This window comes from Rhinatrema bivittatum, chromosome 3 (assembly GCF_901001135.1).
Source record: "Rhinatrema bivittatum chromosome 3, aRhiBiv1.1, whole genome shotgun sequence".
Classification (NCBI taxonomy): Eukaryota; Metazoa; Chordata; class Amphibia; order Gymnophiona; family Rhinatrematidae; genus Rhinatrema; species Rhinatrema bivittatum.
In genome coordinates, this window is record NC_042617.1 from 198,226,040 (window position 1) to 198,250,208 (window position 24,169).

Genomic DNA, 24,169 nt, shown 5'->3' on the forward strand with positions numbered 1-24,169 from the left:
TTGGTAGCTCAGCAAGTTACATTCAGGTACAGCAGTTATTTCCTTTTCCCCAAAGGGCTTACAATTTCAGGAGGGTTATTTACTATACTGTGGTATTTTTCCACTGCAGGATTTACCAACGTAGTACTAAGTCTCGCAGGTATGTGAATACCTCAGTATACCACAGCATGGCAACACTGCATGATGGCAACCCCACATCTGAAGAACACCATCTTCTAAAGGGTCCAAATGGCCCCAGACCACCCTCCCCCCATGCATTGTATACAAATGCCTGGGGGTCTATTGAAACATACACACACACACCCAGAAAAGACCAAAATGTAAAACGTCAAAATAAAAGTTTTAATGTGCTGGCCCAGCCCTGTTCCCCCAGTGTCAAACCCTGCTCCCTTTGTTTCACAAAAGTAACTTTCCACACTTGCTGGCCCCCCCCCCCAGCACTCATTTTATGTGCCTATTAGGTGACGTGGGCAAAGGTGAAACATTACTCCTCTCACTGACAGATACAATACTTCGCAGCTTTGATAACGGGCATCAATATGTACTTATTTTACTAGCTCTATCAGCCGCTTTCAATACGGTAAACCACGACATACTATTACAGAGATTGATTGAGATTGGACTAAAAATACGCTTTCATGGTTTAAATCATTTTTATCCAATAGATTTTAATCAGGGACAGATCGATAATAAATTATCAGAAAAAATTGAATTAACAACTGGAGTGCCACAGGGTTCAGCACTATCAGCCACACTTTTTATTATTTATATTTTACCACACTGTCATCTTTTATAAGGTCTCGGAATTTTATACTTTATATATGCGGACGACATTCAACTAGTGCTGCCAATCGAGGATTCTATAGAAAAAACACTGGAAGTAGCACATCTATATCTAGATATAATTAAGCAACTCTTAACACAGATGAAATTAATAATCAACATCAAGAAAACTGAATTTATACATCTCGAGAGGAAGCAAACAAAAATAATACAAACACCAATTACACTAAAAAAACAACTTAAAAATTGAATTAACAGAGTCTGTACGGAATCTGGGAGTGATAGTGGATAGGGAACTTAATTTTATACAACACATATTAAAAGTAAGAGAGGGCTATGCAAAACTGATGCCTCTAAAAAATCTGAAACCATTACTGTCATTCTCAAATTTCAGAGCAATACTACAAGCACTAATATTTACAAGTACAGATTACTACAACGCTCTGCTGCTCGGACTACCAAAATCAGCTATCAGACCACTACAGATAATTCAGAATACAGCAGCCAGAATTTTAACAGGTACCAAAAGGTCAGACCATATCACCCCAATGCTGGCAGATTTACACTGATTCCCAATTGAACATAGAATCCAGAACAAAATTTTATGCACTATCCACAAAATACTATATGATGATAATATTGAGTGGCTTAACACAACCATACAAATACATGCCCAACAAAGAAATTTGCGATCCGCAAATAAAGCTCTCCTACTAATTCCATTGTTAAAATCTGCGAGGCTTACACAAGTGAGAGATAGAGCGTATCATTAGCAGGCCCGACATTGTGGATTTCGATGCCACAAGAATTAAGAGTCATCACAGATCATAAACATTTTAAAATAGATCTCAAAATGTGGCTGTTTACACAGGCATTTGCGTCAGAGAGTAATGACAATTAGAATCTTTATGTTATTTATTTTTATTTTTATCTTTATTTTATCTTTTTATTTTGTGTAAAGTTATTCTTTTAAGATTGCTAGATATTATGTTATAGACAAAGGATTTTAGAAATTTTAATAGTTAACATTTTAATGTTTTATTTATTGTGATTATTTGGTAAAATTGTATTTTAACTGAGATGTTTGGCACTTGATACATTTTTATTATTTTTATTTTATTTTTATTAGGCATCTTACAGAAAAACTGCTCTAAATGACGGTATACAAAATCTACTAAATAAATAAAGGATGTAACAAATCAGATTGACAGATTAAAGAATAACAAATCACCAGGACTGTATGGTATTCACCCCAAAGTTCTTAAGGAACTCAAACATGAAACCTTTGCAACCTATCATTTAAACCAACCATGGTACCTGAAGACTGGAGGGTGGCCAACGTGACTCCAATTTTTTATAAAGGGCTCTGGGGTGATCCAGGAAACTATAGACCAGTGAGCATGGTGTTGGTGCCAGGGAAAATGGTAGAGACTATTATTAAAAACATAATTACTGTCCACTTAGATAGTCATGGTTTAATGGGGTGGGTGGGGGTTTTAACATGGTATATGCAAAGAAAAGTCTTGCCTTACCAATTTACTAGATTTTCTTGAAGGTGTAAAATGCGCATGTGAATAAAGGTGAGCCAGTTAATGTAGGGTATTTAGATTTTCAGAAAGCATTTGATAAAGTCCCTCAAGAGAGACAGGAATCAGAAGGTAGGATTAAATGGTCAGTTTTCCAAATTGAGAAAGGTTGTAAATGAAGTGCCCAGGGGTCTGTCTGCTTGTCCTATGCGTAACTTAAACAAATAGCTTAACTCGGTCTTTACTCACACAAAGAGGAGGCTGCATCTTCAACTTCAAACTTCGTTAACAGACAAAACAAGTAAACAGTGTAGCCCCTGTTGCAGCAGATGGGCCTGGAAGGCAAAGGTCACAAGGAGTCCAGGACAAACTCCTCTTTTGCTCTTTCACAGCCCCAAGGTCTCGGGGTGTCAGGTTCTTACCGACAGAGGAAGGAATACTCCTCCTGGGCCCAAGCTGTTGGGTGTGACTCTCAAGGCATCTATTCTGGGGAGATCTCTGACCACTTTCAATAGAAAGAATGTGAATGTCAACAAACACTCTGGATGCTTGAGTTGGGTATCCAAACAAAGCAAATAATGGCATTTTACACTCCAGTTCTTGGCGCAAACAGCTTAGTAGCATAGTTTCCAACTTTCTTTATCTTTGCAAGTGTTTCTCAATAAATAACTCCCACAATAACACCCTAACGTGATTTGATGAATGATCCTGTGAAAGGGAGATGTGGTTTGGTGCACATATTTCCCTCCCAGCCCCCACTTCCCAGCATAGTATTTTTTGAAAATTATTATTATTATTTTTAAAGAAAATCACCATGTTAGTGTGATCTTAGCAGGGGTCCAATGACAGTCTACACCTGACTAGTACCAAATTTCATATATGCAGAAACAGGACAGCCCCGCTCATAAAGCAAAAAGCATTGCTACAAACATTTTGCACCATTATTGCAAGGTGCTGGGCATGCATCTCAGTGGCATCTCTAAACAGAAGAAACTTCTAAGTAACAAAAAAAACCCTGGCCAGTTTCAACAATTAAGTAAAACTGCTACTAAAATTATTCGAGTATCAATCAAAAGTTCTTCTGTATAGGTTGGAACAAATCCCAATATAAAACCAGCACCTCATGTTCTATAATACCGTGTTCACAGAAACTCCTCCAACAAAGGGGGCAGAGCAGAACAAGGATATTTTCTCTTACCATTCACCATAAAAAAATATTCAAATTCCGTTGCCACCTCAATAACAGCAACACAAACTCACTCCACTACCAGGAACAATGTATAATACAAAATCCTGCAAATAATGTACTCAGAATTTATAGGAATCCTACCATAGCCTAACAATCAGATTCAAACAGTAACCATCTTACCTATGAAAATACAACTCTGCAAATATTACACCAAGCTCTAAAACACCAGTACTCCTATTAGGAAAACAGAATAAATCAGGCTACTATAGAACCCTAAATGCTAACAGAATACCTCATCTAAGTCACATATGCAGAACACAGACAAACACTCACTAAATACAGAATACAGAGACCAAAGAGTAGATTTTTTTAAAAATACGCACACGCCTCCATATGCGCGCAATTTTATAACATGCGTGCACCGCCGAGCTAAAGTAAGTTGCGCGTGCGAGACTACAGGGCGGGCTCTGTTCAGGCCCGCCCTGCCCAAAACAAGCCCTCCGGCCTGCCCCTTCCAGCCTTTATGTGTGTGGCCAGGCCTCTTGGAAGTTTCGCCCGGAGTGCGTAAGGCCCGGCCACACGCATAAAGGCCGGAATTTACGCGCACCAGGCATTTAAAATCTGCCCTCAAAAGAATAAATATGAATATGCAGACAAAAACTGAACTGAAAACTTCAAGAAGCTCGACTCTGTATGCATTGCAACAATGGAAAAACAGACATCGCTGTTCCTTATAAAACATCAAATAATACAATCCAGAAATATAAAATATCAATAATAGTAAAACCATGCTAATAAAAAGAATACGTCAAAACAACTGCCATATAGAACATTCAGTATTTAAAACTCATATAAATTATTTTTAAATTTACCAAACAAAATATTTCAAAATATTAGACACATCAAATAACAGCTAATAATTAAAACTAATAAGGATTTAAAAATCTCCATTCTGCATACCTCAGAACTTTTTATTTGTAGTCACCCTGAGATTGCCGTGGATTAGTAGGGATGTGGAGGAGGTTTCACAAACTTTCTCCTCTCTCTCATACACACACTCATGCTTTCTCTCTCTCTCTCTCTCACACACACACACACACTCCATCTCTCTTATACTCACACATACACTCCATCTCTCTCTCACACACACATGCTTCCTCTCTCTCATACACATATTCTTAGTCTCTCATATGCACATGATCTTTCTCTCACACACAAACACACACACTCTCATTCACATGCTTCTTCTCTCTCACACCCACACATACACTCCATCTCTCTCATATACATGCTCTCATACACAAAAACACTCCCTCTCTCTCTCACACATGTTCACACACAAACATTCCCTCTTTCTCAAAAACACATGCTCTGTCTCTCTCATTCACACACACAAGCTCTGTTTCTTTCATACACATAAGCTCTCATATATACACAAACACAAGTTCCCTTTCTTTCATTCTCATAGGCTCTCTCATACACACATGCTCATACACCCTCTCTCTTACAGAGTCCTCTCCTTATCTTTTTCCTGGAGTCTGCAGGGTGAGAGAGGGTCCCGCAGCTTCCTCCTTATTAAGGCTGCTGACAGCCCTACAGCTTTCTTCAGTATTCGGTCACTAGTGAGATGGGATGCACCAGAAATCCTGTGGTCTCCGTCATACCTGTCGCCACAGTGAGATGGGGGTATGCCAGTGGCCTGCAGCTTCCTTCACACTTCAGCTGCTGGCGAATTGGGAGTGTGCCAGCAGCCCATGCTTTTTTTCACTCTTTAGCCACCGGCGAGATGGAATGTGCCGGCAGTCTCTCAGGCCTTCTCTTTCACAGCCGCCACAGAATAGAGTCCACCAGAGGCCTGTTGGGCCTCTTCTTTGTGCTGGCTTGTCTTCTCCCACAGCTGGCAGACCCCCTGCTATGGTCTGGTGGACCCCTAGGGGTCTGCGAACCACAGGTTGGGAACCACTGTGTCAGATAAATCAGCACATTGTCCACATTTATTTGATTTATTTGATTTCTATTCTGCTTGTTCCATCATTTAAAGCAGATTCCATTCAAAACATGCATAAAAAAATATCACATCCTATAATACAATACAAAAAATAGGGACTGTTACACTCCAGTTTCCCAAAGCAATATTGTTGAATCCCTTTGGCCTACCTAATACTCAGAGCTAAAAATTCTAATGAATAAAAATTCAAAAGGAGCGGTGATAGTGGTCATCCCTGCCAAGTAACCTTACCCAAGGTAAAGGAAACTGAAAGAATATTAGTAACCAGTACCCTCGCTTGTGGAGCTGAATGTAACATCTGTATCATCCTAATAAAATTGTCTCCACTTCCAAATCATTTTAAAAAATAATATTTAAAAAATGTCATTCTACTAGCATATATTTCAATTGTCAAGCACCTAGATTTATGCCTTTTGATTTAGAATATCTCAAGGATTTTTCCCCTAAGTGATTTATAATACATATCAGATTAAGTGGAGAACAATTAAATGTTCCTAAAAGCTTGAACTCTCTAGTTTGGGAGGGTTACAGTTTCATGGAAGAGAATCTTAAAATGTCCCATATATTTAACTTAGTAAGGAGGTCCCACTGATAAAAGTCACTGTGTAAATAAGTCGATTTTAAAAGGCCCGCTTGCGCAAATATTTATTTTATTTATTTTTAATTTTTATATACCGGAATTCCTGTATACAATACAAATCAATCCGGTTTACATTAAACAATAAGTTGCCCTGGTTGGGACAGTCCAGCCTGGGCTTATTACAAGGAACATTGAGAAGTGACCATAATAAATTAACATTAAACATTAAACAGAACGTGTGTTCAACTTTTTTTACAAAGAACTATAGTAGCGACAACCGGGCTACCAAACATTATACAAGAATACAATTATATATTATATGATTTGTCTATGTTAAGATCAAATTGCGATTAAGAAGGTGTAAAATTAAGAGTCTGTGATGTTAGTGATACGCTGCAATGAAAGGATCTGAAAGTCAGGAGGAAGTGCTTAGTTACACTCTGGTGATTGGAAAGCCTGACTGAAGAGCCAGGTTTTTAATCTTTTTTTGAACTCTGGTAGACTGGGTTCGAGGCGTAGGTCTGGTGGGAGAGCATTCCATTGATGTGGTCCCGCAGATGAGAGTGCTCTTTTTCTTAGTGTTGATTTAACTGGGGCTGCGACTAAGGTGCCTTTGTAGGCATTTCTGATGGGTCTGGAGGATAAATGTGGACGAAGAGGAGTTAGTAGTGATATAGGTGCGACATCATGGATTGCTTTATGAATAATGGTTAAGGTTTTATATAGGATTCTCTGTTTGATGGGAAGCCAGTGGAGACTGCTCAAGATGGGGGTGATATGGTCTCTTCTATTCGTGTTAGTTAGGATTCTGGCAGCGGCATTTTGTACCATCTGTAGGGGTCTGATGCTGTTGGAGGGGAGGCCAAGTAGGATTGAGTTGCAGTAATCGAGTTTAGAAAAAATAATGGATTGTAGGACGAGGCGAAAGTCATTGAAGTGAAGGAGTGGTTTTAGCTTTTTTTAGGACTTGAAGTTTAAAGAAGCAGTCCTTGGTGGTTGTGTTTATGAATTTTTTTAGGTTAAGTTGGTTGTCAAACCATGCTCCTAGATTCCTGACGTCTGCAGAGAGATTCTTGTTTGAAGATGTGGATTGTGAAAGGCTAGGTGTAGATTGTGCCATGCTAGTAGTGAGGGTGTTTGGGTTATGTGAAATAAGAAGCATCTCTGTTTTGCTGGAGTTTAGAATCAGGTTCAGGTTGGAAAGTAGTTGTTTAATTGGTTGAAGACAGTTCTCCCAGAAGGTGAAGGTTTTTTGGATTGATTCTGTGATGGGGATGAGGATCTGGATGTCATCTGCATAGAGGTAATGAGTAAGCTTTAGTTGTGAAAGCAGATGGCAGAGGGGGAGGAGGTAAATGTTGAAGAGGGTGGGAGAGAGGGATGAACCTTGTGGGACGCCTTGGTCTGATAGAATGGGGTCAGATTCCTTGTTGTTAATTCTGACCTTGTAAAACCTGTTTGATAGGAATGACTTGAACCAACTTAGGGCTGTGCCTTTTATTCCTATGTTTGATAGTTGGTCTAGGAGTTGTGAGTGATTTACCGTGTCGAACGCTGAGGATAAGTCTAACAGAACCAGTAAGAATGACTGTTTTTTCTCAAGGTTCAAAAGTATTGTGTCCGTGAGAGAAAGCAAGAGGGACTCTGTGCTTAGTGATTTACGAAAACCGTATTGTGCAGGGGAAAGAATGTTGTGATCCTCGAGATAATCGGAAAGTTGTTTATTTACAGCTTTTTCCATCAATTTGGAGATCAGTGGCAGGTTTGCAATGGGTCTGAAGTTAGATGGGTCCGTGGGTGAAGCAGTTGGTTTTTTCAGTAGTGGTTTGAGGATTGCTAGTTTTAGCTGGTTAGGAACTGTGCCTAGGGCTAAGGAGGTATTAATGATATCCGCAATGGGTTTTGCAACTGTGCTTCGGATGGCAGTGAGCAAATTAGTAGGAAGTGGGTCTGAGGGATGTGCAGATGGTTTAATTTTTTTAAGTAAGTTTTCGATCTCCATGGCGGATGTGGGCTCGAATGACTCTAGTCTAGCATTCTGGGTGAGTTGATATGTGCTTGGAGGTGTTGGTAGAGTGTGATGGGTTGTAAGAGGGCGAGTAAGGTTGGAGATTTTTGTCTTAAAGTAGGTGGCTAATTCGTTGGCCTTGCTGAGTGCTTGTTGGTCTGGAATGGATGGGGGTGTTGGTTTGGTGAGGGATGCGACATAAGAGAATAAAGCTTTGGAGTCAAAGATGAAATTATGAATTCTTTTTGCGTAGAAGTCCTTTTTTGTTTTGTGAATAGCGTTTCTGTAGGTGTTAAGTGTAGCTTTGTAGTCCAGTCTAGAGGTAGGTGAGGGATTGTTTCTCCAGCTTTGTTCTTTGTTACGTAGTTTTTGTTTTAGGGCTTTGAGATCTGGGGTGAACCACGGTTTTCTGTTGTCTCTTGCTGGTTGGATTACTTTTGAGGAGGTTGGGCAGAGTTGATCTGCTATTTTGTTTGTGAGTTTGATCCATGAGGTGGTGGCTGTGTTGGCGTCTGAGAGGTCTAGTTGTTTGAGATCTTTGGAGCATTGTTCGTTGAGTATGTCCAGAGGGCATGGTTTCCTGAAATGAATGGTGGTTTTGGAGATGTTTGGAGGAGTTGAGTTTTTCATTTTGAGGGTTGTATCGATGATCTGGTGATCTGACCAGGGGACTGGTGTGCAGGTGGGATTGGTATGGATGGAAAAGCTATCGTTGATAAATATGAGGTCTAATGTATGACCTGCTTTGTGTGTGGGCCCGCTGATTATTTGTGAGAAACCAAGGTGACTAAGGGAGGTAAGGAAGGTTTCGCAGTTGGAGGATTGAGGGATGGAGTCTACGTGGATGTTGAAGTCTCCCAGTATGATGGTTGGCTTGTCTGAATTACAGTGTTTGGCTATCATTTCTATTAAAGGGGAGGGGTTAGCCTCTAGAGTTCCTGGTGTGGCGTAGATGAGGAATATTTGTAGATGTTGAGATTTGAATATGGAGCATTCAAGTTTTGAGGTGGAGTATGATTGTTGTAGGGTTATGCCCAGTTGTTTTTTTGCAGCAAGTAGAGTTCCTCCTCCTTTTTTTTTTCCCGGTCTAGGTGTTGAGAAGAGGTTGAAGTATTGTGTAGGTAGTTGATTTGTTAATGTTATGTCCGTGGGTTTTAACCAAGTTTCTGTTATTGCACATATGTCTGGGTTGTTGTCAATGAGGTAATCATTGAGTAGGTGCATTTTTTTGGATAGTGACTGTGCATTAAATAAGGTTAAAGTGAATAATGAGAGGCCTAGAAATTGTGTTATGGGAGATGTCATGATGGAGATGAGTCTTTGTTGTCTGGGTATCTGAACAGGGTCTGGTAGATTGTTGTTCCTGGGTTTTCTCTTGATAGTAGGGATATGGAGGCAATGCATTTTTGTATGTTGAATAGCTGGTGTAATGAGGTGGGGTAGGCCTGAAAAAGGGTACGTTTTGGGTGAGAGGTCTTATCCCTGGAGAAGGGAGGTCTCTCTGGCTGCACTCGGGCTGCACGAAGGGGCTCACAAAGGGGCAGGCCCCTTTGTTGCGCTCCTTCGGCGCGCGACGCACGGCGCGCGGCGCCTGGCTGAAGACTTTTTAAATCCCCTCTGGGCTGGCTCCTATTGGAGGGCGGGCGGGGCTTCCGATCGCGGCGTTCTCGGCGCTTTTTTTGAATTTGGGCAGCTGTTTAGAAATCTGCCTTGCTGTTAAAGAAGCCGTGCTGTCGGCGCAGGGACTGCCTGGTGGGGAGTGTGTTTAATTTCTTACCTTCCCCCGGCGGGGCTCGGCGCCATACCAGGGATCACGCGCCTGGCTGGGCCCTGCGCACGCTGAGTACATTATAGAAAAGACCAAGCCACGCACGTAACTCCTGATATGCGCAGAAGTGCCGGGCCTGAAGAAAAAGGGGCAGGGCTGGGGGGGGGGGGTGGCAGATTGGGATAGCACCATTTGATGCTGTCCCGGGAAAGCGTGCGCCAGCACGTGGAGTTTACTTCTGCTCTGGAGGAGCAGTAAGTATAAAAACAAAAAAATTGGGGATAGCTAGGGTAGGTTTAGGGGTCGGGGAGGAGAGAGGAGAGGGAAGAAAGATAGAGTTAGGGTTAAGGAGGTTCCTCCCAGTCCGCTCCTTTATTGGAGTGGACTAGGAGGGAACTGGGCAAACATCTGATCGCATCGCCGGGCGTTTCTTTTAAAATCCCCCCACCCCCCATGCGCGAAGGAGGCCACCCGCCCTCACATGTGCGTGCAGACATTAAAATCCAGTGCGCACAAGCGAGCGGGAATCCCATTTTATAACATGCATGCGCCAATGTGCACATGTTATAAATTAACCACGTCCATGTGCGTGTGCCGGGAACTGCGTGCACATGGACGTGATTGCGGGCCTTTTAAAATCTACCCCTTAGTGAATTTAGGGGATCTGAAATAGTCAAAATCATGGGGGTTATTAGTGTACACTAATTTTGAAGATATAAAATCATCGGCTTCATATTTACAATAGTATTTAAATAATGGCTCACTGGCAGGATATCCCACCAGCAAATGAGATGGTTAATGAAGAGCAGAGAAAGAAATTAATTTTGGTATTTCACTGGTATTAAGTGTGTGAGAGGAACAAGAATCTTTTAAAGCTTGGTGACCACATGACTAAATACTGATTAGGACTAGTAGTAAAATCCATTTTTATATTTACTGTTGGACCTGGGATTTCTGAACACCGAGCGCAGGGTTTATAAAGTTAAATATATATATATAAAAATGTTAGTAACAAGACATGCAAAGAACAGCATGCTATACAAATATAAAAAGATCATACTTGGGAATATGTGGATGAGTGCTTGACCAGCTCTGGCACACTATTCCATTGGCTGTTTTAGACTCCGTCCCTCGGTAATCGGTTCCAGTGCCCCTCTTGCACTCTAAAAAGTAAACTGAACAACGGTATTGGTTTTAATTAAACAGTTTCATGACATGGCATCTGTTATAGAAAACTACTATGCCAGTATAGTATTACAGTTAAATCTTAGTCCAACTCATCCATATACCTGCAAACGTTTATGGATTACTCAACCCTGAGATTAGTAAATGAAGAGGAAGGGGATGGGGGTTCTGAAACATATGAAATCTCCAGATAGGCACCGATGTCCCATACACCTGCAGGAAGGTGATACCAACAAGGTAAGAGGTTTGCTCAAGACTGCGGCAGGCTTGCAGTGATTAAACAATAAGGTAAGCAGAAGGAAACTGCCTTGGGTATTCTACTGAGCGCTAGGGAGATGGCATAACAATTTCTTTTAGAAATAAACCTACCTGAAAAACTAGAAAAGCCTATACCTGCATGGCTATTTTTATTTAACTTTTTATTTAAACAGACACAAGAAAAAAACATATATAACCTGGTGCGTTCTTACTTTTTGACATCCATTTAAAGAAAGCAGATGGTGGAAACTGTTAATAACATCAAATACAAGAGAGTGTCTAAGCAGAAATTAGTCTATAGAGCAGGGGTGGCCAACCCAAGTCCTCAAGAGCCACAAACAGGTCAGATTTTCAGGATATCATTATGAATATTTGCATGCACTGCCTCCATTGTAGGTAAATCTATGTCATGCATATTCATTGTGGATATCCTGCAAACCTGACTTGTTTGTGGCTCTTGAAGATCAGAGTTGGCCACCCCTGCTATAGAGCATAACTGCACCATGTCCAACACAGATCTGTGTTGAGATGGTACTCTGACCACCCTTAAATGTCACCATGGACACTTGAAGCTTCTGTAAAGGGATGCCAGGAGTCTGAGGTTTTGTGAGTCACAGGTTTCTAAAGCTTGGTTTAGTCCCTGTCCATCCTTGTTCCTCTTGTAACAACACTTCTCTTCCTCTAGAGTCTAGACAACTCCAGTTGAGTGGGGCAAGCCAGTCAGGTTTTCAGGATATCCACAATTAATATACATGAGATGCAATAGAAGTAGTGCATACAAATGCATCTCATGAATATTCAATATGGATATCTTGACAACTCAACTGGCTGTTATGCGCGCCAGCCGGAGCAGGGCTGCAGCTCGGCCCCCTCATCTCTTTCAAAGTAATCCAGCATATGGTCCCTCATCTCTGGTGGCTGTGGGCCACAGGCTCCGTCCTCAGGCCGCCCCTGGAGCCTCCGGCTCTGCTGTAGCTCCTGATGCTCTGCATTGGGCCTCTCCGCGTGGCCTGTGGAGAGACGCCATCCTGACCAGCGCTGCGCCCCTCCCTAGGCATGCGTATGCGCACAGCTAGTCTGTAAATTGGGCCTGCGGTGGGAACCTAGCCACGGCCCCGGATGATGACATCAGCAGAGCTCCGGTGTATATAAGCCCAGAGTCCGCTCTCTCAAATTGCCTTTGCAACAGGTCCCCTCGCTAGACGAGTACTCGTTGCCTCTTCAGTTCCTGGTTCCCGATCCTGATTGCCTTTGTTCCTGTATCCTTGTTCCTGTGTTCCTGTTCCTTCGTCTCTCCTTCGGATTGCTGACCTGGTTTGACCTCTGCATTGCCTAACTACTCCGTTGCCTCTCTCCAGCCCCGGACCTCTGCATTGCTTGACTATGCCGTTGCTTCTCTCCAGCCCTGGACTTCTGCTTTGTGTGACCATCCTTTGACTTTCTCCTCGTCCAGACCTCAGCCTTGCTTGCCACTGCTTCCAGACTGCCGCCAGTCCTGAACCCAGCTTGCTTAAAGACGCCTTTTCAGCTTTTGTCCTGACGTGGTTCATTCAGGCTTCAGCCTGCTTTTGCTCGGGCACCCTCTGTCAAACTGTGTTCCTATTGGTACCCGGGTCTCCGGGACTCCGCCTCGTCCAGTACAGACTGATACGTACACTAGTTTCTGCCTCTGGGCTGACCTCGATCCACCCATCCATGACCACCAACTGAGGCCACCTTAGTCCAGCTGGCCCCGGCACCCAAAGGCTCAACCCGTGGGGAACGAGGGCTGGTATTGGTGAAGTGCCAGCCGGCCTCTGTCCATCAGCCCTCTCTGCCTGCTGATGGTGGGGACCTGTAGGATCCTTCCTATGGGTAGCGTCAACCCCACCTCGGCCCAAGGGTCCACCTCCGGCGCAACACTGGCTTGAGGAACTTGAAGAATGGTGTTTGCCTACATCTGCTTTAATCTTAGCTAGCCTATATGTAGGTCACCATTCTGGTTTCCTCTGTTCTCTGCTTGTTCACTCTGAGTCCTCATCATCAATTTCCAGTGTTTTGTAATGTTCTGCTTTATCTAGGTTCCAGGATATAGCCAGTTTGTGTGAAGCTCAGTCCCTTTCTTGCCTGAAACTCTCCCAGGGTCAACCTTTTCTTTGTGTCTAATTTTTTTTTTCTTGCCCAACTTTATTCCTGCCTGTTTGTCTGTCCTGTGTCCTTAGGCTGTTGTGATATCTGGTTCCCCTGGTGTTTATTCTTCTTATTACACCAGATATATTTGTATTTATAGGACCTAAAATCTGAACTTTTCAAGATCTCCTTTAAGGGCACACATGAGACTTTCTGTGCTAGAAATGTCTACCACGTGTTGATGCCCTTCAGTGACATCTCAGCTGGAGGGGTAAGGAACCAGCCCAATCCCAGAGACATGAATGCGTGCTCTGCTGCTCAATGTTCTGGGAGGAATGCTAGCACAGTATTTTCCAACCCTCTCCTGGAGGCATACCTAATTAGTCAGGTTTTCCGGAAACCATGATGAATATACACGAAATTGATTTGTACACATTGTAGAACCAGGATATGCAAATCTACCTCAAGAATATTCATTTTGGCAATTCTGAAAATCTGACTTGTTAGGTGTGCCTCCAAGAGAGAGCTTGGAAACACATTGCTAACACCTTGCCACTAATTTCCCAGCTCCACAGAGCTTTCCAGAAGCCTCCTTCAGCTAATGCAGCAGTTTTCTGGAAACAACCAAAGCACCCCCCTCCCCTCCACTGATGTCATCTCAGCCAGTTGGGTAAAGGACCAGCCCTGCCCCCAGAGGTGTCATGCCAAACTAGCTGATTACTTTGTACACTCCTAAGAAGTCGAGATGTTAGCTGATGCTATTTTAAATGGTAACTGAGTTTTATTGTTTATGTTTTGTTTGTGTAATATATATCATATGATGGGTGCTTTTAATGATGAACATTATTACATAGATGTTATATCCAGATGTATTCCACGCATTAAGAAAGGTAGAAGGAAGGCCAAACGATTGCCAGCATGGTTAAAAAGTGAGGTGAAAGAGGCTATTTTAGCCAAAAGATCTTCACTCAAAAATTGGAAGAAGGATCCATCAGAGGAAAATAGGATAAATCATAAGCATTGGCAAATTAAATGTAAGACATTGATAAGACAGGCTATGAGAGAATTTAAAAAGAAGTTGGCCATAGAGGCAATAACCCATAATAAAAATTGTTTTTCAATATATCTAAAGCCGAAAGCCTGCAAGGGAGTCAGTTGCACCAATATATGATCAAGGAGTTAAAGAGGCACTTAGGGAAGATAAGGCCTTTGCGGAAAGACTAAATTAATTCTTTGCTTCAGTGTTTACTGAAGAGGATGTTGGGGAGATACCCATTCCAGAGATGGTTTACAAGTGTGATGATTCAGATGAACTGAACCAAATTATGGTGAACCTGGAAGATGCAGTAGGCCAGATTGACAAACTGAAGAATAGTAAATAACCTGGACCAATATTTCAGACTTATTAGTAAAAATTTGTAACCTATCACTAAAATTATCCATTGTACCTGAAGACTGGAGGGTGGCCAATGTAAAAAGGGCTCCAGGGGAAATCCAGGAAACTATAAACCGGTGAGCCTGACTTCAGTGATGAGAAAAATCATGGAAACTCCCAGCATAGATTTACCCAAAGGAAATCTTGCCTCACAAATCTACATTTTTATTGAAGGGTGAATAAACATATGGACAAAGGCTTCTAAGAAAACTAAAAAGTTATGGGATAGGAGGTAATATCCTTTTGTGGATTGCAAACTGGTTAAAAGACAGGAAACAGAAAGTAGGATTAAATGGTCTGTTTTCACAGTGGAAAAAGGTAAACAGTGGAGTGCCTCAGGGATCTGTACTAGGATCGGTGATTTTTAATATATTTATAAATTATATGGAAAGAGCTACGATGAGTGTAATGCTTAAATTTGCTGATGACACAAAATTATGCAGAGTAGTTAAATCTTAAGAAGATTATGATAAATTGCAGGAGGACCTTGTGAGACTGGAAGATTGGGTGACCAGATGGCAGATGAAATTTAATGTGGACAAGTGCAAGGTGATATATCTTGGGAAAAACAGCCCTTGCTGTGGTTATGCAATGTTAGGTTCCACATTAGGAGATACCAACCAGGAGAGAGATCTAGGCATCATAGTGGATAATAAATTGAAATCGTCAGCTCAGTGTGCTATGGCAGTCAATAAAGCAAACAGAATGTTAGGAATTATTAGGAAGGGAATGATGAATAAAATAGTGGATGACATAATGCCTCTGTGATAGCACATTGAGTACTGTGTGCAGTTCTGGTCACCACATCTCAGAAAAGATATAGTTGCACTGGAGAAAGTACAGAGAAGGATGACCAAAATAATAAAGGGGATGGATCGGCTCCCCTATGAGAAAAGGCTAAAGAGGTTAGGGCTGTTCATCTTGGAGAAGAGACGGCTGAGGGGGATATGATAGAGGTCTACAAAATAATGAAAAGACTTGAACATGTAAATGTGAATCAGTTATTTACTCTTTTGGATAATACAAGGAGTAGGGGGCACTCCATGAAGTTAGCAAGTAGCTCTTTCAAAACAATTTGGAGAAAATTGTTTTTCACTCAATGCATAATTAAGCTCTGGAGTTTATTGCCAGAGGATGTGGTTATGGCAGTTAGTGTAGTTGGGTTTAAAAAAGGTTTGGATAAGTTCCTATAGCAGACGTCCATAAAATGCTATTAATCAAGCAACAGTAGCTCATGATTTATGTAATGTTTGGGTACTTGCCAGGTATTTGTGACTGTTGGAAACAGGACGCTGGGCTTGATGGACCCTTGGTCTGAACCAGTATGGCATATCTTATGTTCTTATGTTCTATCTGGCCATTGCCTCTACAATAGCCTCAGGAGGTGAATAGTAAACTTTTCATGTTCCTCATGAATATTGTTTAGTTTATCCAATGAGTCGTGCTGTTAAAAACAATGATTAACATGCAGATGAAATTAAGTCAGTTTAAGACTAGTGGTTATATCAATGCTCAATATTTTAGAAACAAGAGTCTTCAAGTTTTTTATTTGATAGTGGATTCTACTTTGGATGCTCTCTGTGTCACCAAGTTAGCACTCAGAGATGGATATTTGCTTCTTAATCAAATGTGTCTCCCTGATATTTCTTATGAGGTTCAATCTTCAGTTTGGAATTGTGGTGGCAAGGTATTTATTATATTTGGAAATACTTTAAAGCCGTCACAGCTTGATTTAAGCTTAGATTCTGGGTAGAAGGTATTTAATTAAAATTTTAAACTTGGTCCTAGAGAGGTCCACATTGAGCCACCATGCAACTCTGCTAGTTAGCCAGTTACACATAACTGGCTAACTAATGCTGTATATTCAGATACCCAGCTATCTTAAAATTAGCCGGTTATATATAACCAGCTAACTTTAGGACAGCCCTTTGAGCCTGACCAAAATTGGCTGGATATATCAGCCTACTAATTCTGAATATCAACTTAGCTGGTTATTTTATCCAGCCAACTTGACTCCTCCACAAATCACTCCTGACTTGTCTGGCAAAATCTTAGCCAGCTAAACCACTTAGGCAGCTAAGTGGCACCCACTGACCATAGCCAAATATTCAGTGGTGCCACTTAATCGGCTGAGTGCCATTTTGAATATCAGGCTTTGAGTTTATTTTATTTTATTTCTCCTCCCCCCCCCCCCCATCTATTAATGTCTTATACTTATTTATTTAATTTTCCCACAAAGTGTACAAGGTGGAGAACAAGAGTTACATACATAATAAAAAAAAAACAGACAAGCTTGCATACAGAGAAATAGCAACAACACTTAAAAAAGGAGGAAACTGTGCTTCATAGGATGAAAAAAACTCAGTTCACAGAAAATCACCTAATGTGGGTAAAATCTGTTGGCAATTCAGTGGCATATATTGTAGCAATTTTCAAAAATCGGGGTGAGATCTTTGCAGCTTTATTATCCCTCAGTCAGGCCGATACAGTACAGTGCGCGTTTTCCCTTACCCCTTATTCAGTAAGGGGAGGAAAACGCGCATCCAATCCGCGGCACCTAATAGCGCCCTCAACATGCAAATGCATGTTGAGGGCCCTGTTAGGTATGCGCGCGGGATACAGAAAGTAAAATGTGCAGCCAAGCCGCACATTTTACTTTCAGAAATTAGCGCCGACCCAAAGGTAGGCGCTAATTTCTTCCAGCACCAGGAAAGTGCACAGAAAAGCAGTAAAAACTGCTTTTCTGTGCGCCCTTCAACTTAATATCATGGCGATATTAAGTCGGAGGTCCGAAGAGTAAAAAAAGTAAAAAAAAAAAAAATTGAATTCGGCCCACGGCTGTCGGGCAGAAAACTGGACGCTCAATTTTGCCGGCGTCCGGTTTCTGAGCCCGTAGCTGTCAGCGGGCTCGAGAACTGACGCCGGCAAAATTGAGCGTTGGCTATCAAACCCACTGACAGCTGCCGCGCCAGGCTAAAAGGAGGCGCTATGGAGGCGCTAGTGTCCCTAGTGCCTCCTTTTGCCCGATTCTACCGCACCACCTCATTTGCATACTGTATCGTGCGCACCGGCGAGTGGCCGGTGCGCGCGCCGGGAGACCGGGCGTTCGTCCGCTCTCCCGCGTTTTTACTGAATCGGCCTGAGTATTTGCTATCACATTTGTGTGGATGACATTCAGTTTTGTTTGCCCTATAACCCAGATGGTAGTCTCCCTTTTTCCTCTCTTGAGAATTGTTTTGAAACTGAATCAATGGATGTCTTCAAACAGTATAATTTTGAACTTTCAAAAGACTGTAGCTTTGTGGCTAAGTAAATTCCTTTACATGAGAATCAAACTCATCTTACTGTAAGAAATTTTAAAGGGACTATTTTAACTGAAGTTCATGAGTTAGGAGTTCAATTAGACTCAAGACTATCTTTGAAGCCTCGAATAAAAGTGGTACCCAAGGAAGCTTTTTTCAATCAGACAATTATAATGCAAACTACTAACACTATTGACTATGGCAATGCTCTATAATTAGGTCTTCCCAAGGTTTTAATAAAGTCTTGCAATTAGTCCAAAATGCATCATCTAGCCTTCATGCATTGGTGATAAGATTACTCCAACATTAAGGGCCCTGCTTTGGTTAAACTCAGTTTAAAATGTTAACAGTCACCCATAAAGCTATTCGTGGAACTGGTCCCTGCTGTTTTATTAAATACTTGCTACCTTATGTCTCTCAATGTCTTTTACATTATTCTGGACAGAACCTGCTCATTGTACCGTCTTTTTGAAAGTATAGACTGCAAGAGACTCATACTAGGGTCATTTTGATTGCTGGTCTTATTTTATGGAGCTCATTCCTTGTGGACTGTGGAGCAAAATGAACTATTTAATTTATTTATTTATTTATTTTTTATAATAGTGACAAGAATAACAAACGTTTCAAACATTACAATTCAAAATGTCACATTTTCTTGTTTGTTTGTTTTTTTACAAATGTTCCAGAAGTACAAAGCATGTAATACATATGCCGTTGTCCAGCCAAACCCATATAAGCCGGAAAAACAGCTTAAAATGAATTCCAGAACTAAACCTACAGCTAAACAGTTCCCCATCCCCCCTCCCGACCCAGGACATCGGTTCCTAGCAAGCAAAGAACACAAAGAAACTAGGGCTGTAACACTAAAAGCGAAAGAAAAAGAAAAACAGACATATGCACATTTTAGCATATAGGCAGATCATTAAGAATTAAACTCCGTACTGAGGGAGACAAAGAAGAGAGGTAAGTCTCCCATCGATTTACAAAGTGTGTACAGGGGCGAAACCATTCCACCTTGGTTATATATTTATCCAGTAGACAGGTCTGGTGAATAAGATTACGCAATTGCGTCAAAGTTGGGGAATCCATGGTCAACCACTTCTGCAAGATACATTTCTTATCTAACAAGACCACTAGTCGGAACCACCACCTTGTAGTCGATTTGGCAAAAAAGATGCCTCTACTATCATCCCAGAGAAAAACATTAACATGGAAGGCAAATTGGATGGCACATTTCTGTTGAAGGTAACTATGTACTTTTCCCCAAAATAATCTAATTATGGGGCAAGACCAAAACTGATGACCCAGGGTACTTCGAGAGGCTCCACATTTTAGGCAACATCCAGTACCACCTCTCCCCAACCTACTCGCCTGTGCTGAGGCCATGTAAAATCTGTGTAAAAATTTAAATTGAAGCTCCAGTAAGGGAGTCGGTACTGATAAAGAGAGGGCTCTAGAGAAGCATTGTCTATAATCTAAGTTACCCTGCAAGGGCAAAAAACGAGTTACAGCACGAGGAAATTGAAAACGCTGACAAGCCCACCGCCAAGCAATGTAGGTAGGCCTGATTAACACACTAGTGCGTAGGTAGGCTGGGAGCTTGCACAATGGCTTATGTAGAACATAGGCGAAACTCAAAGGCTTCACCTGGATTTGCTCAGCCATCAAGGGGGTATAATAAGACGTTGTCATTAGCCAGTCCGCAGCATGTCTTAGTTGACAGGCAACGTTATATACCTTAAGATCCGGTAGTCTCCAGCCTCCCCGTCTCCTAGACAATCAAAGTACTTGTAAAGCTATCCTAGGTTTTTTTACCTTGCCATAAAAATTTGCGTAGCTGAGCATCCTGGGCCTGTAATTCTCGCCTAGTCCAAACAATAGGAAGGAGTTGCATTGCATATAACCATTTGGGGAAAATAAGCATTTTATAAAATGCAATTCTTCCCACTAGCGTGAGAGGAAGGTGAGCCCATCTAGCAAACAAAGTGGCAGTCTTCTGCATTAGTTCCTTGTAATTAATCAGTTGAAGCAAATGTGGGAGCTTAGGTATGAGTATGCCCAAGTACTTTATATGATGAGTCGCCTATGGGATGGGAAAATCCACCGGCAACCATGTTTGGGAACCAGGCATGGTCAGTAAATACAGTGACTTATCTAAATTTAACTTGAGACCGGCTAACGAACCATATCTATCCATTTCCCCCTTTAATGCCTCCCAAGATGATTGTGGGGAACTTAGATGAACTAAGAGATCATCGGCAAAGGCCACTAACTTGTAAGGGGCTGACACACCAGGGCGAGGAGAAATACCCCTAATAGACTCATTACCCCTTATATGATTCAAAAGGGGTTCCAACGTAAGAATGAACAGAAGAGGAGAAAGTGGGCAGCCCTGGTGGGTACCACGATGTATGGAAAATGGTGTCATCAGTGTGCCATTAAGTAATATTGAGGCCAATGGCTCATGATATAATGCATGCACTGCCGATCTAAAATATCCAGTGATACCCAAGGAATCTAGGACTGCGAACATAAAGGGCCATCCCACCCTATTGAACGCTTTTTCAGCGTCAAAACTTATTAGGATGGATGGGATTTCTTGCCAATGACAAGTTTCTAGAGAAGACAGTATCTTTCTAACATTTGAGGATGAACTACGATCCTTCACAAAACCCACCTGATCCTCATGAATTAGACCAGGTAAGAGGGTCGAGAGACGTGTAGCCATAACTTTTGCCAAGAGCTTCATATCAAAATTGAGGAGGGAGATCGGTCTATAAGATGCTGGTAAGGTGGGATCCCTTTTATCCTTGGGTATTACTGTTATATATGCCTGATTACGATACAAAGGGGAAGTCGGATGTTCTATGACATCATTGAGCATTTTTGCCAAAGGTATAACTACTTGTGTTGAGAGAACTTTATAAAACTCAGTGGGGTAACCGTCTGGGCCCGGTGCCTTCAAAGGTTTGGCCCTCTTTATTGCTAATTGAAGTTCCCTCGGTTGAATTGGCCGATTTATAAGTCCAATTGATCATCATTTAAACGAGGTAATCCGGAATGAGCAAGATAGTCCTCAATGGCCTCCGGATTTACCGATTCAGCTTGATATAGCTGACGGTAATAGTCACAGAAAAGGTCACCTTTGGCCTTAATCGTATTAGTTAGAGTACCAGTGGGCGTTTTCAATGCTGCTATGTGTGTCTTTCTGCTCCAAGATTTGGTCATATTCGCCAAGAGCCTGCCGGATTTATTTCCCTGATGATAGTACTTGGCCTTAAAATAAAAGGCAGATTTCCTCGCTCTATCATATAGTAGAGAATTCAAATCATGCATAACAGTATGCAATAATGATTTATGAAGTTGCGTAGGAGACTTTTCATAATCGCGCTTAGCCGTCTGTAGGCGGCTCTCTAATGCCCGAATCTGCATCAATTGGGCCTTGTGAGTGCGAGCGGTATAAGCAATCAAAGCACCTCTAAATACCGCTTTCGCTGCCTCCCAAAAAAGCAAAGGATTCGACTCATGCTGCTCATTATGAGTAACATAATCTGTCCATTGCTGGAGTAGGTAGGTCCGAAAGGGTCCGTCTCCAATTAAACGACGGGGAAATCGCCAGAGTTGTGGGAAAGAGTCCGACGTCTTTACCAAAAAATCTAAAAGGACGGGAGTGTGGTCTGAGATCACTAGGGGTCCCAGCTCCACCCGTAACACACGGGCAAAATCTACGCTCCTATTGAGGATACAATCAATTCAAGATCCCGTTCCATGTGCCCGGGATAAATAGTATATTCCAAATCAGAAGGATGGAGCATCCTCCAAGCATCAAGTACATCTAAAGCCTGGCATACCAATGAAACTCCCTTAGATGGAGCATCCCCCGGCCCAGCTTTTTTAGTGGAGCAATCTTGATTGGGATCTAAAACACAATTAAAGTCACCCCCAAGCAGTAAGTGACCCTTAGTGTGGGTAGCCAGTAAGGTAATCAATTGTGTATAGAAAGCATGTGTATAGGCATTAGGAGCATACAGGTTACAAAGAGTAAAGTCCTGCCCCTGTATTTGACATTGTATTATTAGATATCGCTCCTCATCGTCTGCTATCATACGTTCCAGATGAAAGGAAAGCTGCTTTCCTATCAATATGGCGACACCAGCCCCTCGTGAGGAGCTGTGTGCTGAAAAGACTTGTTGTACCCACATTCTACGAAGTTTCTGGTGTTCAGAGGCATCCAATTTCGTTTCCTGTAGGAAAGCAATTTGGACTTGATGGCGTTGCAATGCTTGCAGAATTTTGTAACGTTTTATAATGGAGCCAATCCCAGACACATTCCAGGACCCAACTCGCATTACTGACTGGGACATAACAAAGCATGTAAAAGGAAAACAAGTAAGCCAGAACAGTAGGTAGTTCCCAGAATTCGGGTCTCCCAGCCCAAACCCGAATTCATTGTTCCAATAGAGCCTCATAGCAGCACATAAATAACAGTCCTAGTGTCAAACAATAACCTAATGTCCTGAGTCCCCAAACCTCCCCCTCCGCAAAAATACCCTTTCTCTAACCATAGAGAATTAGACTTCCTTCCGCATGGATCACTACCCCCCCCCCCCCCATTAAGATAAAGAAGAGATAGCATTATTAGGAAAGATGTTCCCCAGTATATCCAAACCAGAAATAGCTTGGCAGTCGTAGTTGGTCACGTGGCATAGTCATCTGACAATTAGTTGAGCCAGGTCGGAGAAAATCACCCGCCTCTGGAGAAAGATACAGTTTGTAAGTCATTGGACGTGGAGGCTGGCATAAAAACTAAAAGAAAGAGTCCCAATCAGAATAATGCCGAAGTCAATCATTCCACTGCCTGGCAAAAATAGTCCCTAACGTTCAAAAAAGGAAAAAAAAAAAAAAGGGGGGGGGGGGATTAATGGTGCGAGTAGACCAACAAAACCTCTATAGGCCATATTCTACTCTTCGTCTTGTGACAAGGCGTTCAACTAAAGATTCCTCGCATTCAGCCACTAGACAGGTGACGTGTATTCACAAACTGTTGCGCAGAGTCAGCCGACTCAAAAAATTGAGACTCGTTCTGCCAAGTGATTTTTAGTCTAGCAGGGAATTGAAGCATGAAAGGTACTTTGTGGCGGACCAGTTGAGTGCAGACTGGAGAAAACGTTTTTCTTTGAGATGCTACCAGGGCAGAATAATCTTGAAATATCAAAATCGAGGTTCCCTGATAGTCTATCTTTTTCTTCTTCCTGTATGCCAGCAAAACGTCCAATTTATGAGCTGAGTTCAGGAACTTTGCAATGACCGGGCGGGAGCGTTGAGAATTAAATTGTTTTTGCCCTAATCTATGTGCTCGTTCGATTCTCAGGGTGCCATGGGTTTGCGTCAGATCTAGGGCCTGCGGGAGCCAAGATTCCAAGAGGCCCGGTAGTTCACTGTCCTTGAGCGACTCTGGAAAGCCAATAAATCGAAGATTACCTCTGCGGGAACGGTTCTCCAGGTCATCGATTTTCCTTGCCTGTTTTTCAGTCTCCGCTTTCAAGTCTGTAACTTGGCTCTCAAGGGTGTGTAGTTGATCTTCCACCGACGGAATCCGGGTTTCTGCCTCTTGCAACCGCTTAGTAGATTCCGTAAAAAGCTGGCTCATGTCTTCAAATTTTTGATATAATTTGTCGAATTTCTCATCTAAGGCAGCTACCATGGCTTCAACCACCTCTGTGACCTTACCATCCCGACTTTCTGGGGACGAGGGGGAGCCAGCTGCCGGCGCCATCTTTAGTTCAGTTTGGCGGTATTTTTCCGGGCCCCTGCGCTGAGGTTTCGCCGCCATAACACCGGGCTGCAACAGCTTCAGATCACTAGAAACTCAAAATAAAGGCACCAAGGCTGCGAGTGGATAAATATCAGCGTTCAATGGGAAAAAACGCCAAAGAGAGCACAAAAAGAAAAGCTAGGGGGGGGAGGGAGGACGGAGCTCTGCAGAAGCACGTCCTATTCCTCCACCATGCTACTGGA

General features: G+C 42.2%; 1 protein-coding gene across 1 annotated transcript in view; it reads right to left on the reverse strand.

Moving 5' to 3' along the window:
- Positions 1 to 24,169, reverse strand: part of PLG (plasminogen) — a 257,526-nt gene that overhangs the window by 137,590 nt on the left and 95,767 nt on the right. Inside the window, exon 4 of the mRNA XM_029594095.1 lies at positions 10,923 to 11,037. Coding sequence (XP_029449955.1) covers positions 10,923 to 11,037 — 115 coding nt within the window. The remainder of the gene's footprint in view (positions 1 to 10,922; positions 11,038 to 24,169) is intronic.